Below are 19210 nucleotides of genomic sequence, written 5' to 3' on the forward strand. Positions count from 1 at the left end.
TTTACATATTTTTTAAAACTGTTAAAAATCTTAAAACACAATGGTACCTATTTCTTTTGTTTTCTCTTTTTGTTCTTTTCTTTACTGCTATTACAAAATATGAAATTCTATATTGTTAAATAAATCTACATATTTATAGGCACATATACATTAGTTACTAGAAATGTTAACACTCAGTCATCCCCATCAATGCTGACACTGTAAAAACTGATCAGTTCCTATGACAATCACATGGTGAGGTGGGATGCAGAAGGGACAGGAATGGAAAATATGAAGGTGCTCAGTGAAAGATATATCCTGAACTGAGGTTTGGGGGCAGAGGTCAACACCATTAAAACACCAATGAAAAACAAGAAGAGCAAACAAAGGCAGCCAGACAAGGAAGCCCCTGTATCAGTATACCTGGGGCCATTACACTAATTACAGGTAGCCTGACTAGCAGTCCTGATGGCTTTTTATTAACAGTTACTTGGATACCTGCTTGTGGGTTCACTCTGGCATATTGAAGTGTGGCGCAGTGATGATGTGAGCTACTTACTAGCATAGCACTGTTACCCTGTCAGACTTCTAAATTCCTCTCTAACAGATCAGTTGGAAATCCTTTTAGACTGAGACCATCTTGCTCTTCTATTGAGCTGGAAACCCGACACCTCCACACTACAGGCAGAGGAGGTTTGTGGAAAACCCATCTGCACACAGCAGAGAGGATCACATGACAAGGCATTCTCAGATTTCTTTAATAACTGTATCATTGAATAGGTATACAAAATATTTACTTCAGAAAAATATGCAAGCATTGTAACTATATCTACATTAAATCAATCATCCTAACTGACAAAGTACAGCTACAATATGATTCCAGTCATGAACAGAAACCAAAGACTGCACCCATATACTTACATAAAAATTGTTTGTCTGGTGCATGAGTTCATGTGTTAATACCCTCGGAACACAGCGGAGTTATGTGACGATCGCCGTTAGTTTGTCTGTTTGTCTACCTTAGTGGTATTCAAAACACTTTACAATGTTTCTCATTCACTCATACATTCACACACCAATGGCAACAGAGCTGCCATGCAAGGTGCCTGCTTGATATCAGGAGAAAACTTAGGGTTCAGTGTCTTGCCCAAGGACACTTTGGCATGCAGTGTCACATATTACACTGGTACTGCTCTTACACAAAGCTAACAATAACACATTCAACCAATTCTACTTTCCATGCCAATGTCCATGGACAGCTGCTTCAAAAGGTCGGGATTCTTGAAACCATGTAGTTTGTGCAAGTATTAAATCTGCATACTTCACCCTAAGTTTGAGAACATTAAAGTAATTGCCACAGATAAACTTGTACATACATTGATATGTCAACAAAATGAAGTTTGAAAAGTAATGTGCAGAAGCATATTAAAATGGTTTGAGCAGTTTTACACAGAAGTTTAAACGCACAGGGAAAATAAGAAAGACCAGAAATGTCACAATAGTCACAATCCCAGTGATAACAATGCGATGGAGCATGTCTACAGTCAATGTGGAATGCCACAGTAGTTACAGAAAAGTGTTTAAGTCACTTCCACTGTAGACGAGACATGAGCCTGTAGGTTTTTGAAAGACTTGACAACAAAGCATTGGGATGCTACAATACAGCTGCTATAGTGTCCAGACTGCCTGTTCCTCCACCTGTCAGCGGAAGTGATATGTGATCCACGACTGGGCCCACCCTGGCGATATCACCTCGTCCTGACAGGCCACATGAAGCTTAGGCTTCCTGTTTTGCCTCCAGTGCTCTGGCAGAATGACAGCTGCTTTCTGATGTGCATCAGAGCTGAAGTCTCATACTCCCCACTCACCCTCAACTGACTGGGAGCTGGATAAGCTTGCACACTAAACATCAGGAGATTGTTGTTGGTAAGAATCTATGACCATCAAAGGGGAAAAAAATGTTGCCAACATATCTCTAGAGGTGCATCGAATTAATTTAAGAAATGGAATAAAAATAACTATTATATTACTATATTCTTGGAGCAACTGTACAGATACAGTTATTGAAGGAGAACTGTCATGTTCATTCCCGTCTCCATTTTTTTTTACCTGGGACTTCATTGCAGTAGCTTTGCATGATTCACAGCTCAAAAAAAAAAAAAAAAAAAAAAAAAGAGTACCCTCTCTTTCTTCTGATTGGCTGGCTTTGCTGAAGTCTTTATTCATGAACACTGCCCCATTCTCTTGCCTGTGTGAAGGTTCCAAAGTAAACTGGAAACCTACTATAATTTCTTGTTTTTGATTGGAAATGGCAAAGTCTCAAATCCATCCATCATATTGAAACCCAAATCCAACCCAGAGTATCAGAGTGGACAGCACCAACATTTGCAGCAACGATGGTTACAGCAGGTCATCACTGTGTGGTAACACTCCTTTTCCTGGCACTTTTGGCTTTGTTGTGACAGGTTGCAATGTCTAATGGTGGAAGTATTGTTTACCTTTCTGAGCAACTACTAGTGCCAGCTAATCCACTGCTGCCAGTGGAGAAGAACTCGCCAGGGAGCCTAAATCCCTAACGAGTTAAAGAGTAGACGCCAAGGATGCAGGGTGGGTGCCAAATGGAAAGCAAGGAATACAAACCACTTCTTCAGTCGATTGTAAAAGGCTATGTGAGGTCCTTGGTGGACACAGCAAAAATATTGTGAATGCTGTGTTATGTGGTTTACTGAGACATACCTGCATGAGTAGATTCCTGACTCTAACTCCCCTGTAACCATTCAGATATTCAGAGAGGCTTTCAGATTGTATGGGCCGGTAGGGATTGTAGGGTGAGCGGTGTAAAGGGGGGTTAGCAGTGAGTCTGCGTCCAGGTCATCTGCAGAGAGAGTTCACATGCATCGTTGTTGCCGTTTACATCCCTCCATCAGTTGATGAAGATGTGATGTTATCAACACAGTTACTGCCACGCTATTAACACAGCGCACCAATGCCTTCATGGCCATTTTAACCCCACTTTCTGCTGTAGCTGTAGCAGAGAATGATTTTTCCAATATAGTCTCTTTCTATGTGTGTTTTTGTGATATGCAAACTGCTGTTGAGTAATTTCCCATAACGCAATACAAATAAATACATTGTTACATCTGCCAGTGCTTTATCACTTTCAAAGATTTGTGAGGTAAAAGACACACAATTCTCTGACACTAATCCTAAGAGGTTCAAGTGTTTCTGTAATTAACAAGGCCCACAAAGTGATGACAGGGCTTCTCTATGGAGAAAAGATCACAGTAGCATATTACACGATTCTTGCCTTCTGTTTATATCTTAGGTCTGTGAACATTTGACCCATTTCGTCAACTGTGAAGGCGAAGGCTCAGAGAGGGAGTGTAAATTTGGTATGTTGGTACTTTAGCTGCAGGAATGTGATACATTCCCACTCAGACTTATACAACCATAAATATTGTGTCCACAGCTAGTTTTTTTTTTTAAACAGACAGAGGCAGTTGCAACTGTAAAGAGTTATGTTGGGTTGATGATGAGATTTAGAATAACTACCTAGGGCTCTAAAGACAGGAACAATATTGATAAAATTCTACATAGTTATTGTCGCAGACACAGGTACACCTCCCTATTACAGGAAGTTATGACCCTGTTGTTTCATGTGAAAATGCGCACAACTCTCTCTTTGGAGATACACATTATTCCTGCTGCTGTCTGACGCTGCAAGTATTAAACAATTTCAGGGGCAATAGTTCTCAACAGTGGTAAGGAATAAACTTCAGCCTGTGCTGTGGGAGAAAAAAAAATCGGATTACTCAAACCATTGATGAGCATCGTTAATCTTCAAGCTGTTTGTGTCTGTTTTCATTGCTGAAAAGTTTTATTGTTATGGACTTTTTTGGAGTCCACTAGATTTGAAATTGTGGCGCAAAATGAGTGATTGTTGTGATTGTGGCACAGAAACTCTCAGTAATATAGTTGGACGATTACTGGTGATGAAATGTGTAAAAATCCTTCAGTTAATTACCTCACATAGCTGGAAGTACTGTGGCTTGTGCACGTCTATCCACTAATGTGACAGTTCAGCACAGACTTGTGCTGTGTTTAAAGTGATACAGAAATGTTACTAGGTCCAAACTAGTAACGTTGCAGGCACAATTCTTACAAAAGCATGACCAGGGTGTACATTCAGACATGATTTGACAGGTGAACTTGCCATCAGATTAACGGATCGGAGTGCATGTCTGAAACTGGCTTAAAAGACAGTCCACAGACAGAATCTCATCTCTTCTACAAAGTGTGTTTGTTTATGCACAGTCGCTGAGTAGGTCTACCCTCTAAAAGTCAACAAGTCAAATTAAAGCTGGATTTGACATAACTGCAGTTATTTTTTCTTACAATGATGCAAAAAAAAATACTGCCAATCCCTGCTTTAAAATATGAGTCTCTCAGGTAATAGTTGAGAGTCCTTTGTTAATCCACCTGTCTAATATGGTGTAGCCCCACCTCACATCGCCAAAACAGCTTTGACGTGTTGAGGCCTAGACTCCATAAGATCTCTAAAATTGTCCTTCAATGGACCATACTACGTTCCTCCATTGCTCTGTTGTCTAGGTCTGATGTCTGATGTTCACCTGCACATTGCAGGAGCTTTCAGTGATAGACAGAATCTGTGTAGCATGCTGCAATGCACTGCGTATTCTGACACCCTTTTACCATAGCAGCATTAGGATTTTCAGCAGTTTGTTCTAACTCTTCTGTGAAGCCAAACCACATGGTCCAGCCTTCACTCCCCACACGTAACAATAAGCCCTTGTCTTCTATGACCTTATTGCTTGTCCTACCTGAGACCATGAGGCCAGGCATGACCTCGCCCAAAATGGCCACAACAAAAGGAGACAGTATGGGGTTATGAGAATCAGTAGAGTCAGTGGTGTATGGGTGTGCTGCATGCATGAATCATGTCTGTGCAGGTGTTATAAGGTGCAAACAAAAATCCCAAAAGAAGAACTTAAACACCATAGCTAGACCTGGGTGTGTGGTATCTGCAGAGGGAAGCAGAGAGAGTGACAAGAATGCAGACAGCTCTAGTGACACCCAGGATCACACCTGGGCCCACAGGTGCTCCTGATTACATCAAGCAGCCACTCAGAGATGAACTACTAGAGCTGCCCTCAAGATGACCTCAGGAGTCATCACAGTAGGTACTAACCACTGCAGAACACTCCACAACACCTGCCATCATGGAAATGTTCTGACCCAGACGTCCAGCCAATACAATTTAAAACTAATTTTAAGAAAAAAACTGCAAAAGTTAAAGGCACAAGAAAAGCAAAGGAAACATTAGATTAAGTAGAATTACCGACTGCCTAACTGTATGGAAATCATACCAAAATGCTTCAGCTGCTAGCAGTAAAGTTAGTTAGCTTTGCTTGCTTTGTCATTTCCCCTTTTTCTTTATTCATCTTATTAGATGTTGCCATTATAATACTTAGCAGAATGTTTTGCTGTTACTTTCTTCTGCAGATAACTGGAAGTCATGAGTGCATTTCTGGTTGGGCAGTCCCAGCTGTTTGTGATGACCTGATATGACAATGACAAACAGTCACCATATCCTTGGGACACCCACAGGTATGACCCATACCAGCAAAATACAACTTAATGTCAACAGCAGCTCACAGCCACAAAATGTCAACAAAATCAGTGTGAACCTTTATCACATCTCCTTTTTCAACATTGTTTATGCTATTTTCAAATTTTCATTCTGTTTTTTCAAGGAAAAAAAGAAATATGTGATAACAATGAGTGGATGGAAACATTCTCACAGCTCACAAGTCAAGGGATGAGTAAGTGAGTGACCCTTATCGCAAAATGCCTGGCTACAGCTGCATGCAGGTTGTGTAATATCAAAACACACTGTTTTCAGTTGCTTTACCAGTCGCTGGTTGAAGACCATGTGTCTGAGCCACTTAAAATCCAGAGATTTAAAGGCGGAAAGGACAAACAGGGACTCAGCCTCATAGCGTTCTGTCTTCTGGATGGCCCCTTCTGGATAGGTGATCCTTATGGTGGTCTTGGAGCCAACGTCTTTCTCAAAACCTTTCACTGGGGCCTCATTTAACCTGCAACACAAGAGCTACACAGTCCATAACCAAATGCAGTCCACAATAAACAAAAGAACTGTACATTTGCCAAACTGCCCAGTTAAATAGCTTGAATGATATACCAGATGACACTGCAAAGAGTCCTACTGTTCTTTTTTAGTTAGTGACAGGTAAGCTGGTGTATAGTTGTAAATGTTGTCATAGTGCCCTCTTGGCAGAGTCTGTCTTGAAGAAAAGATTTTAATCATGACGAATTTTCACATTAAATAATGGTAGAAAGCAAAAGCACTGTTGCAGAGCACAGCGAAAAGCAGCGGAACTGATCCCTAGACAGTTATTGAGGTTTGGAGGTGTTCTATCACCGGTCATGGAAATCACTAATAATCTGACAATGGAATACAAATATAAAATAAATAAATATTCCAGAGGCCAAGTTACAGATAAGGTCAGAATTATCAGCCACCAAGGATATACAAAATATTTTCCAAAATTTCTGTCCAATAGACCTTACAGATTAAAACACCCATGAATGAAAAAGCCCTCATTTGTTACAATTTGGATAAAAAAAGGACAAAAACCTCCAAGACTGGTGTAAAACAGTTGTCCTGGAAACTGAGTTGGTCACCATGTGAATTTGTTTTGAAATGTAACAGATTAAGATTTTTAGCTTTAAAACCACCATTTAAAACCACTTCAGCATCATGATCAGCCTTCATGGACCACGCTGTGGACAGCCATGTGTTTAGCTAGTGGTAATTCACAAACATTTATTACAAAATAGTAGCCCTGATGGATGTTAGAGACAGTCCAGAGGACTACTGAGTCACTGTTCAAGCAAACTTTTAAAAAACAATATGGGCGTATAGCTGCGATTATATCTTGTGTGACACTATCATATCAATTCAGAAAATTATTATTGAGGCAACAATGTGGCAGTAAATGTGTACTATCTGTGTTGTATTGTAATGTATCAAAACGTACCTGACAACAACATCAAAGTCGTCAATCTTTTGTCCCAAAGACTTGTTAGCAAGGATTCCTCCATTCCCAACAATGATGCATGTCTTACAGCTCTTACTGTAATACAGAACAAAGGCAACATGATTAATCTCCTGCCATGAAATTGACCTGTTATCTGACCATTCAGACACAGATCTATTTGACACACAATCACTCTTAAAAACTGTGTCTCTCATTCTTGTTGTTTCTTTTTCTTCTTCATTCCAATCTTTGGGTTACTAATGTATGAAAGTATAACCACTGCCACAGTTGTTTAGTATTAACTTTTTACTCCTTACATCAGTATCAAGACAAATAAAGAAGAAGAGCAGGGACAACAACAGTCAATGTGTCACAACTTTACTTAATACACTGCCTGGCCAAAAAACAAGTAACACACTCTAATATTTTGTTGGACCGCCTTTAGCTTTGAGTATGGCACTCGTTCGCTGTGGCATCATTTCGATAAGCTTCTGCAAGGTCATAGTGTTTATTTCTGTCCAGAGATGCATTAATTTTCTACCAAGATCTTGTATTGATGATGGAAGAGTCCTACTGCTATGCAAAGTCTTCTCCAGAACATCCCAAAGATTCTTAATGGGCCTGAGGTCTGGACTCTGTGGAGGCCAATCCATGTGTGAAAATGATGCCTCATGCTCCCTGAACCACTCATTCAGAATGTGAGCCCCATGAATCCTGCCATTGTCATGTTGGAACATGCCCATGCCATCAGGGAAGATAAACTCCACTGACAGAAAGACCTGGTCATTCAGTATATTCAGGTAGTCAGCTGACCTCACTCTTTGGGAACATAACGTTGCTGAACCTGACCAACCCCAGATCATAACCCTAACCCCCACAGGCTTGTAGGTACTAGCCATGATGATTGCATCACTTCATCCGCCTCTCTTCTTACCCTGATGCACCCATCACTTTGGAACAGGGTAAATCTGGATTCATCAGACCATATGACCGAGCACATTTGTTCCTCGAAGATGATGGTTCACCACTATCCTCCCAGGTTTTAATAATACGTTGGACGGTTCTTAACCAGACTGTAGTAGTATCAGAAATCTCCTTATTTGTTTTCTTTGCTTGATGCAGGCCAATAATTTGACCCTTCTGAGACAGATTAACATCCTTTCCATGACCACAGGATATGTCTTCTGACGTGGTTGTTTAAGAAATGAGAAGCTCCTTACTGCATCAGCTAGGGTTAAATAAGTTTTTGCAGCTGAAACGTATTTATCACTGCAGTAATTATACAATGGAAGGCTCTCACCTATTTGCTTCGCTAAATCCAGATGGTGACTTTTTTTTTGGCCAGGCAGTGTATAATTACAATGTTGTGGTGTAAAGTCAGTAGAATGTGTCATGTCTTTAGTCTGGACAGCTTGAGTCTAAAAGGAAAAATAAACACACAATTGTCTGAGCTGGCTGATTTATCAGGATCAGTACACATCTTTCATGCAACTTCAAATGTCCATATAGAGGCAGAAACTACCAGCCAAAGCATAATCAAACATACAAACATATGGCTATCCTGATAATTGGCCTGAGATCTAGTCATTAATGTTGAAGTTTCAGTTTAGATGGACAGAGTTAGCATTTAGTCACTAAAAATTTGCATAAGATATTTGAGAGTATTTTAAGATTCAAGCATTCCTGCATGTTTTGTAATCATTTTGTAGGCATCTGAATTTTTCAAGTTAACTCTTTTATATCCATCTTTAACATTCAAACCTATTCTTAAAAGGCAATGATAATGCAGTTTTCTATATAATATACTTATGGAGACTTAGAAGTCTGATGACTAATTGACAGACTATATACAAAGTAACTGGAAACAGTAGCTTCAAATACACAATTGAAAGAAAAGTAAAGATAGGGATGTTTTGATGACTGCAAAGTGTGCTGTAGAGCAATACAATACGCAATTTAACTTTTACCTGTCTAGTTCTTCTCCAAGGCCATACATCTTCGTAACTGAAAGAAGAATATCTATGATCTTCTCTGCAGATGTTTGAGAGAGAAAGAGGCAAAAAGCAAAGATTACATGTGAGATAAAGATGGAAGATTTCTTCCCAACACATTCCACCCAGCTAGGTTGCCCTCATCTCCAACACAACTTGACAAGCTATGATAAATAAGGCAGGTCTATGAGGCAACATTCGGGAGGGCTGTCACTTCAGGTTATAGTGTTACACACCTGGTAAAGATGGCAAGATAGGAGCCTATACACTCTTCACTTGCTCCCTCCAGGTAGTGATGAATGCAGTGAACACTGAACTTAAAGACTTAAAAGTACTTGTAATAGTCCATGTGAATAGTCATCATTTTATGAGAAAGGGGAAGGAACACATTGCCACAGATGCAGTGAACTGCACTGAGCTGCAACATGAGTTCCATTTTATGATTTTATTGTTAAATTTTGGAAAGATAAGTTGTATGAACACTTCTTTTTATAGCGGTGTACTACTGGGTGTGCTGAGAAGAACTGATTTATTTTTATCTGATTATTAAAGCTGCATGTAATCCTGACTCTACTGTATAAATTCCAGTCATTGTGGAAACGAGTGAACGTGCACAGGCTTCATTGTCACTTGCACAATCATCTATAAATGGATTTAGAAACATTTTCACACGTGACTGCTGCTCATGGATGTGACTGTTTATAGCCCTTATGCCACTACTTCATCACATGTACCTGTAAACCATCATTACAGTGATATCTTAGTCATCATTATTAAACATAAAAAGAATGATCAATGAAACTGACTTGACAAAGAACTACACAATTCCATATGAAATGAAAAGATCATGAACAGGGAAATAACAACTAAAATGTAAATAGAGAGAATGAGAAAAAATATTACTTTAGAAATATGCCTGAGTGACATTTTACAGTACAGTGGTCCCTTGTATATCATGGGGGTTACGTTCCAGACCCTCCCGCGATAGACGACAATCCACGATATAATATACCATATTGTAACCCTTAAATATTGGTCGACTCACCCATCTCCAGGGCTGTAGGTCAGGCCGGTTACAATTATTTTGCGTTTTTATGCTCATGTCTTTTGCTGTCTTCCATGCTAAACAACCCCAGCAGGACAGGACAGTTATCTGCAGGTTTTATTCACCAGTCAGCACAACAAACACGGACTGCTCTTACCGGCCCAACATAAATAAACACAAAAATAATAAACAAAATAAAGTAAATGCAATGAACACAATCATACACAAATCCGATACTAGAATATTTATTTTATTATAACTCTGCCAAGGAACGTGGCAGAGTTATGTGACGATCAGTGTACGTTTCCCTGTGAATCTGTCTGACCTGTGCAATATTACTCAAAACAGACCAACAGATTTGGATGAAATTTTCAGGGAAGGTCAGAAATGACGCAAGGACCAAGTGATTAGATTTTGGCAGTGATGTGGCTTATAGTCTGGATCCACGGATTTGTTAAAGATTTCCCATTGCGAGATATAGTGGCCAGCACTTTAACTGTAACCATGACAACAAGTGAACGCTGCCTCAGCTCCCTGCTGACAATCATGTGATCCTACTACAAATCTGCCGTGGCCGACTTATCGTAATTGATACAAGGAACAACTGATTGATTGATTAAATTGTGGGGGTGTTTGAGTCCCATCACATATGTGCCGCTACATATTTAGGTCAGACGATTCACGCACACATGCATAACACACATCTGTGTTCACCGCCAGGACAGAAAATGAACAGTCTTGGCGGAGTATTGTGCTGAGTGTTTTTCTTGTTGATATACATTTTAAGGCTTTATAAATCCTCCCCACACACCTCACATCACCGCAGAGCAACACTGCAGCGATCAGATGTCTGTGTGAGACGGGCTGGCCAGATACTGAATGCCGCTATACCATATGGTATAGACGGAGGAGACTGATGCTACGGTCGCTGAGCCAATCAGAGCCCAGCGCCGTACGCTGGTCGCTATGACTGAACTGTTGTGCTGCAATGCACCATGGGAGCTCAGGGTGTTGGGGGTTTAAATGTCACTATTGTGGTTTATGTTAGTGTTCCCGTGTCATTGGTATTTATGTTTTATTGTGTTTTTGTGGTTTAGTCAGCCTAGTTAGTTTGATTAAGTGTTATGTTGTCAGGACCATGAGTGTGAAGTGTAGTGTGTTTGATGACTTCCTGCCACATTTATACTGTAGTCTTCTGTCAAAATAAAAGCCTTAGGCAATTATAACATTCCTAAAGAGTAGGTACATGTTGTCTAGTGTTACATTTTAATGTAACTTGCCACAGTAAGAACTACGGAAAAAATATCTGTACTGAAAAATTCTGTGATATAACGAAACATCCGCGGAACCAAACCCAATCCAAAAATCCACGATATAGTGAGACCGCGAGAAGTGAACCGTGATATAGTGAGGGACCACTCTACATTGTTTAGAGTGTAAAGTAATAACACATTCTAAACAGAGTTTTACTACAGTGTATTTTCCACATGGACAAGTGACTTTTATTTGTCATTTATTTGTTGTTTATTTGTTTATTTGTCATTTCTCAGATGCAAGAGCCAAGGATCTGATGAGAAAGGCCAAGGGTAAAAGACACCAGTCATGCCGGCGACTCAGTCAGAGGCTGAAAAATCTTACAGAAAATGTTTCTAAGAGCTCTGTGTATTGTTATCTAACAGAAACATTGGGGCTGAAAGCTTACAAGAGGCAACGTACCCCTTGACTCACCAAACTGCAAAAGGAGAAGAGACTCGCTTTAGCTAAGAAGTACATAACTCTGATTCCAAAAGACTGGGAGAACTGGATTTTCTCAGATGAATGCCCTCTCTACTTATTTCCAAAACCAACAGCCAAAACAACCGTATCTACTGAAAAGTGGCTGAAAAGTGGCTTCTGAGCAAATGAAATTCTGTGCCCATAGTATGGTTTGGGGGGCTATGTCCACTTCAGGTCTCTCACAGCTGCACATAGTGCCTTAAGGTACCACTGTTAATGCACAATATTATACCAACAACATTCTAGAAAAGGTACGACTTCCAGTTTTGTTCAGGAGGAAAGAATCGGGGCCTGCGACTGAACGGAAAATGTTTAACAGACATTTAGAATTGGTATTTATTAGGGCTGTCAAAATTAGCACGTTAACGCGGATTAATCCAGCACTATAATTAATCAGATTAAAATTTTTTAACACAATTAACGCATCTGCAGCGCAGAATAACTCAAAATCCCTGAAACATTTCTGGCAACGCATTTCTGGTATTTAAATTTGATGGGTTGCTTCTATTTTATCTGTGCAGCCTTTCCAGTGTTTACAGCATTAGTTTATCAGCTCAGGAAACACACAGACCTATTAGGCAGGATTTCAGCCATCCCACGTGACGCTACTCAGCCAATGAATTGGTCTCTGCATTCCAGCCGCTAAACATTGCAGCTGTGTTCTGAAAACAAGTGAGGGACAGACGAGAGGAGGACGGACAAAAAGATAAACAAGAAAAGCACAGAGAGAGTGCAGTACTCCGCCAAGACTGTTTATTCCTCAATTTGTGTATTCAGAAATCACAGCAACATAGAATCTGGCCATTTAATATGGATCGACAAGCTAACTGGATAATTAAAAATTTACCTTGCGTGAGCAAAGGCTTTTGCTGTGCATGCGTACATTATGTAGTACAGATACCGAATTGTGTGACCTAAATATGTAACGGGTTGAGTGAATTGATGCAAGTAACTGAAACAGCGTTCACTTGTTGTCATGGTTACGACAACGCTGTGCCGGCCGCTATATCTTCAAATGGAAAATCCTTAACAAATCCACATTATAAGCCGCATCACTGCTAAAATTTAATGAGGTGGTCCTTGTGTGATTTCTGACCTTCCCTGAAAATTTCATCCAAATCCATTGGTCTGTTTTTGAGTAATGTTGCAGATGGACAGACAGACTCACAGACAAACGTACGCCGATCGTCGCATAACTCCGCTGCACTCCTTGGCGGAGTAATAAACAAATCGGCACTGAGAGGAAAGTCGCCCTGCACATGTTTACCATGTTTGGCTCAACATACAGCTGTAAGCCAGCTTCTCAACTATGAACATAATCCAAACTAAATATGGCTCCAGACTCACTACTGAGCTCCAAATGTATTTGAGAATGACCCTGACACCGTTCAGACCACGATTCAAAATAGAACAACCCCAGGACAAGCTACAGCTCAGTTCTCGCATTAAGCAGCAGGGATATAAGGGGAGTGATATAAGAGGAAAAAAAATGTAAAAGTATTCAACTGTTTAAATTTTGGGATATTTAGGTATTGTTAAAGATGTATATAAGTTGGTTCAAGTTGTTCAGTCATTATTTTTCACTTTATTTTCAGATGTACAGTTATAGCAAAAGTTATTTATTAATAAATGTTGTCAAAATGTTTCTGAACAGTACCAAATTTATTTATTTATTTGACAGTCAGTTATTGATTACATGCAGACACTAATAAAACTACCAGGTTACATCAACACATATCACACTAATTCGAGTTAGACATTATGATGTTCTGGACTTTTGCTTTAATACATTTTCTCTGACTGGACCACTTTGAATTTTAGTTGAATACCCCTGCGCTAAACAGCACGTTGGCCCTCTTTTTGAATACAAAAAAACCCCAAAGATGGAACAGTCGACCAACTTGCAGTAATATGAACACTGTACGGGAAGGAGTTTTCTTTTCACCAAAGCACAGGTGTTTAATAAACATGTTAAGTGTAGATATATTCCCTACTTTCTTGAATCTGTTTGCTGACGCAAAATGAAACGCAATTAATCTAGATTAAAAATGAATCATATTTAATCGCTATTAATCAAAATAAATCCACAGCAACCCTGTGATTAATCTGATTAAAAATTTTTATAGTTTGACAGCACTAGTATTTATGCAAAATGGTGCCCCTGCTTACACTGCCAGTATGACTCTGCAATGGGGTTCTAAACATCTACCTGGCTTTCTGTAAGAAGGAATGATCACCAAACTTCCCTGATCTTAACCCAGTTGAGAACTGTTGGGGAATCCTGAACAGTCGCATCTTTACTAGTCCACCACCAACAGCCATGAAACAGCTCAACTCTAGGGCTGTCAGGAGTGGAGGAAGTTAGAACCATCCACACTCAAGAACCTCGTACGTTCCATGCCTGAAAGACTGAAAGCCACCATCAAAATGAAAGGGGGAAATACAGGTTATTGAATAACTTGATTATATTGTATATTCAGTCTTTGAGCTTTGTTTATCTGGGGAGAACAAACTTTTGGGACACAGTATAAAAGGTAACAGCTCCCGGCCAGTACCAATGCAGTTCAAGCTGAGGAGCATCCTTGTAGCCACGATGCTCTTTGGGGCATGGGAAATGTTTGTTAAATTAAGATATCATTCTCAGGACAGCGAATACTTGAAAAGTAATTCTGGTGACAAAATTTGCTGGCTGAAAAATACAGCAATGCTAATATTTGTTTAAATGTCCCTCAGCCGTTTCTACCACAATTAGACCTTTTTGGTAACCCTTCATAAGCTTCTGGCAATCTTCTAGTTATATGTTTAACCATTCCTCTTGACAGAATTTGTGCAGTTCAACAAAATTTGTTAGTATTCTGATGCTTCTTCAGCACAGTCAACAGGTTCTAGGTGGAGTTTAAGGCGGGATTTTGGAGAGGCCAGTCTGAAACCCTAATTCTAGCACTTGTAGTGCTGACAGTCCACACTGTCAAAAAATGTGGGCTGATTGTCTGTGTAGACCCTCACGGACTTGGGTGAATGCTAAAATTCATCATGTGTACCCTTGCAGACGTGGATGTGTACGTGGAATGAATTGCCTTTAAGGTCACCCAGCTGGAGAAAGGGCTTCCTTTTTGCATGGCAGTCTCTCAGCCCATGGTGATGTAAAACATGCTTGACTGTGGAAACTGTTCCAGCAGCTTCTAATACATTGCAGACCTGTTTTTTTGGTGATTCTTGACAGACTCTCGACCATCCTGACCAATTGTCTTTCAGCAGCAGGTGATAGTTTGTGTTTACTTCCTGATCATGGCAGTGACACATCTGTACCATGGACTTCATATTTACAATCAACTGTTGCACAGTTAGGGGCTGCACAGTGGCGTAGTGGTTAGCACTTTCGCCTTGCAGCAAGAAGGTCCCTGGTTCGCGTCCCGGCTTTCCCGGGATCTTTCTGCATGGAGTTTGCATGTTCTCCCCGTGCATGCGTGGGTTCTCTCCGGGTACTCTGGCTTCCTCCCACAGTCCAAAAATATGCTGAGGTTAATTGATTATTCTAAATTGCCCGTAGGTGTGAAAGTGAGAGTGCTTGTTTGTCTTTGTATGTAGCCCTGCGACAGACTGGCGACCTGTCTAGGGTGTCCCCTGCCTTCGCCCAAGTCAGCTGGGATAGGCTTCAGCCCCCCCCGCGACCCTAGTGAGGATTAAGCGGTGTATAGATAATGGATGGATGGATGTTGCACAGTTGATTTTGGGATCTGTAGCTGCTTTGAAAAAACTCTACGTGACTTTCCTGACTTGTTCAAGTCAATGATTTCCTTTGTCGGATCTTTGCTGAGCTCCTCAGACTTTCCCATTTTAGCAATAGTGGCTGAGTCTAATGAGTGGACCAAATGGGCTCTATTTAAATTGGCTCAGAGGAGTCAGCCGCTATAGTCAATCATAATCACTCACAAGAAGTTAAGAAAAACATAAGAAAAACACTAAGAAAAACATAACTGTCACCAAAACTAATAATTTAAGATGTTTTATGTATATTTTTGACCCAGCAGATTTCCAGAAGATCTAAAATAAATTTATAAAAGAACCAAAATACATGATCAATTTTTGTGACAAAAATGTGCGTTTCAACGATTCTGTCAAAGAAAATCAAAGGCTGTAGGAGTCATGGAAACTGATGACTGATATATTATCATATATTGATAAATTAACACAAAACATACTTTATTTATTTATATGATAGGGACTCTGCCCATTAATGAACGTCTATTTAGACAGCAATAGACGTAAATATGCCGGATTATAGCAACAATGATAATTTACATCCGCAGTCCCTATTGATATATTCAACCATCTCTGAGAAATAGCTGTTCCATTTAAAATACACAGTAGAGATGAATGCAGCAAGGTACTCCAACATCTAATCTGATCATCTTGTCTATAACAGCAAAGTTTTGAGAGTAATAAAACACTTGCTCTATCTCTCAATCATCCAGCTCTGCTAAACAGTGAATCATGTTGCTGAAAATGAATACGGGACAGGGTCAAGAGGTTCAATTAATGGAATAGCTCCATGTTCTTGCATATTAGATTTATTTGCATTGCTTATCTCTTTATCTTACCAATCTGGAACTCAAGTCAAAAGATAGTTAGCCAGACCGGGGTTAAGGCTCTTTTTTTAATTCTTTACACAACTCTTCTGTCATTTTTCATGAGCAGTCGCAGAGGAAGTGACGCCTCTGACTTTGACATCTCGGACATCCAATTTGTGTGTTCAGATGTGTCTGAGAGTCCACCAGAGTGATGCTGCGATCTGCATCCCGACAACACGGAGGAAAGCCCTCCAAGATCCCCACTCCTCAAAAAAGAACAACTCCCACGAGCAAACTGGCCAAGGGATCCAAGCGATAGTCAGTGGCTTTGGAAACAAACAACCCAGGAGCTAGTTGCACCCGAAACACATAATGGACACTGGAGATGTTGAATTTAAAAGACTGTAAATGTGTTGAAGGGCTGCACAGTGGCGTAGTGGTTAGCACTTTCGCCTTGCAGCGAGAAGATCCCTGGTTCGCGTCCCGGCTTTCCCGGGATCTTTCTGCATGGAGTTTGCATGTTCTCCCTGTGCATGCATGGGTTCTCTCCGGGTACTCCGGCTTCCTCCCACAGTCCAAAAATATGCTGAGGTTAATTGATTACTCTAAATTGCCCGTAGGTGTGAATGTGAGAGTGCTTGTTTGTCTTTGTGTGTAGCCCTGCGACAGACTGGCGACCTGTCTAGGGTGTCCCCTGCCTTCGCCCGAGTCAGCTGGGATAGACTCCAGCCCCCCCCGCGACCCTAGTGAGGATTAAGCGGTGTATAGATAATGGATGGATGGATGGTAAATGTGTTGAGTGTTATTTAAATTGTTGTGAAGATGTAAAATATTCCGTTAAGAGGCAATATGGTTTAATATTATGTGAGAATGGAATGTTAATGGCCTTGTGTATTTGTTTTTAATGTATTTTATTTTTTGTGAAAAATGTCAAATTGTTTTTGTTGCATTTTATTTTATTTATGCAAATCCTGTAGTTTTTATTTATGCAGTGCTTTGAAGAGTTCTACATGGTGCTCTGTTATTCCCATTTGTATGATTAATGGTGTCAAAAACTACAATGAAACACAAACGACAGTATTTATGTTGAGTTTAAGAAAGCAGTGTGATCCAACCAGGAGGATACCAAAACAGCAGGTTTTACACCCTTTGTTCAAATGTGGACAACAACTTTTGTCTTTAGACATTCAGACAGACCAGGTTCTTTAAAGCATAATGATGCCCTGACAGTGATAGGGTGTTCTCCCAAATGGTGTTTAGAAGAATCTAGTCTTAACTGGTGACAAATGCAGTGCTCCCTTGATGTAGTGCTGACTCCAACTGAAACAACAATGTGGAATCATACCTTGTGATTTTACTCCAAACGGAGGCAAATAATCACCAATTCTTGAGAATCGCTTGTAGTTTGGATCAAGGAACATGGGAGCCAGTTTAGTGAACCTGTTGATATAAGGAAAACATGTTAGAACAAGTAAGAATGAAGTCATGAATCTAGCATTACAACCCCAATGAGAACAGTGTAGATGCACTGATTAATAGCAGAATGCTTAAGAGGATTTAAAGGATCATGTTTCCAGCTAATCCACAATCTGAGACAATCTTTACCAAAACAAAGTGAGGAAAAGGACAGAGCTGACTTTACACAGTAAGGATGTGAACAGATCTTTTGGCTGACATACTGTTGACTTAGCAGCAACATGGGAGCAGTATTTTAAATGCCTTGCTTAAAAGAATCTCAATAATGGTAACGGGAAAGCAGACAAGCATGGTCCATTCCTTTCTCCACCAAGGCCCAGCCAGTGGTTTGAAGACAGCACTAAACAATCTGAACCCTTTCACTGATAAGCTTCCTCCATCACAGATGTAACAAGCAAACCAGTCACAGCCACAACAAAGACTGTGCTGTTGCACTTCCATTTCTATGTTTCTAGTAGTTGTTCACTCCAGTTTCCATTTAGAAAGCTTCACAGTCTGTCATGAAGTTTAGTGTTGGGGACACTACTGTTCATCATTTACTGCCTCCCTCCTGGTAATGTGGTAACATTGGTGTTTATTTCTACCACTGACGATACAGTTTTTTGTACTCTCATTGCTTCTCTATGAGATAAACAGATATCTGAAGGCAATTTTGGATTGTTGGGTCCTCTTTTTTGTTTAAAATTCGTAATTATGTGAAGTGCTATGAGATGACTTATATTGTGAATATTGATGTTTAATTCAATATAAGGCAAACAATCATTAGTAAATGAGGGCAGCAGGTTAAGGTAAATATCTTTTCAATTATCAAACACTGAAAAATGTTGCATATATGATTAACCCATGACGCCGGCGCTCAAATATGTTCATAGTATAGTATTTCATAGCTTCAAGAGAGTCACAGCATCAGGAGCACAGGTAGAACACACCAGACTATTCCAGAGACCATGACTGAGGCTGGTTTTGATGCCATCAGTTCTATGACCCTGAAGCCGTCCCTGCTACCTATACCTGTGCAGAAGCAACTGGAATTCTATGATATTAGTGATTACATCAGTCTCCTTGGGTACAGAGTTTGGTGTGATCTTTTGCTTGCAACAACAAAACTTTTGCTAACACCACCACAATTTCAAGATTGGGAACACAATCACTTCAAGGTGAAGAACTTATTCTGGGGGGGTGAACTTGCTGGCTACCACCTACAGTGCATAAATAATTAGTGTCTGCTCAACATTGCATGTAAAACAAAAATTACAAAGTGTATACTGTTAATTTTGTCCTTCAGGGCAT

General features: G+C 40.1%; 1 protein-coding gene across 1 annotated transcript in view; it reads right to left on the minus strand.

Annotated features, from left to right (window-relative positions):
• st3gal3a (ST3 beta-galactoside alpha-2,3-sialyltransferase 3a) overlaps nt 1-19210 on the minus strand; it is a 45436-nt gene that overhangs the window by 6387 nt on the left and 19839 nt on the right. Inside the window, exons 5-8 of the mRNA XM_055018229.1 lie at nt 17790-17884; nt 9029-9092; nt 7062-7157; nt 5912-6098 (exon numbers count right to left, since the gene is read on the minus strand). Of these exons, the coding sequence (XP_054874204.1) occupies nt 5912-6098; nt 7062-7157; nt 9029-9092; nt 17790-17884 (442 nt within the window). The remainder of the gene's footprint in view (nt 1-5911; nt 6099-7061; nt 7158-9028; nt 9093-17789; nt 17885-19210) is intronic.

The sequence above is a fragment of the Amphiprion ocellaris genome, chromosome 2 (assembly GCF_022539595.1).
Source record: "Amphiprion ocellaris isolate individual 3 ecotype Okinawa chromosome 2, ASM2253959v1, whole genome shotgun sequence".
NCBI lineage: Eukaryota > Metazoa > Chordata > Actinopteri > Pomacentridae > Amphiprion > Amphiprion ocellaris.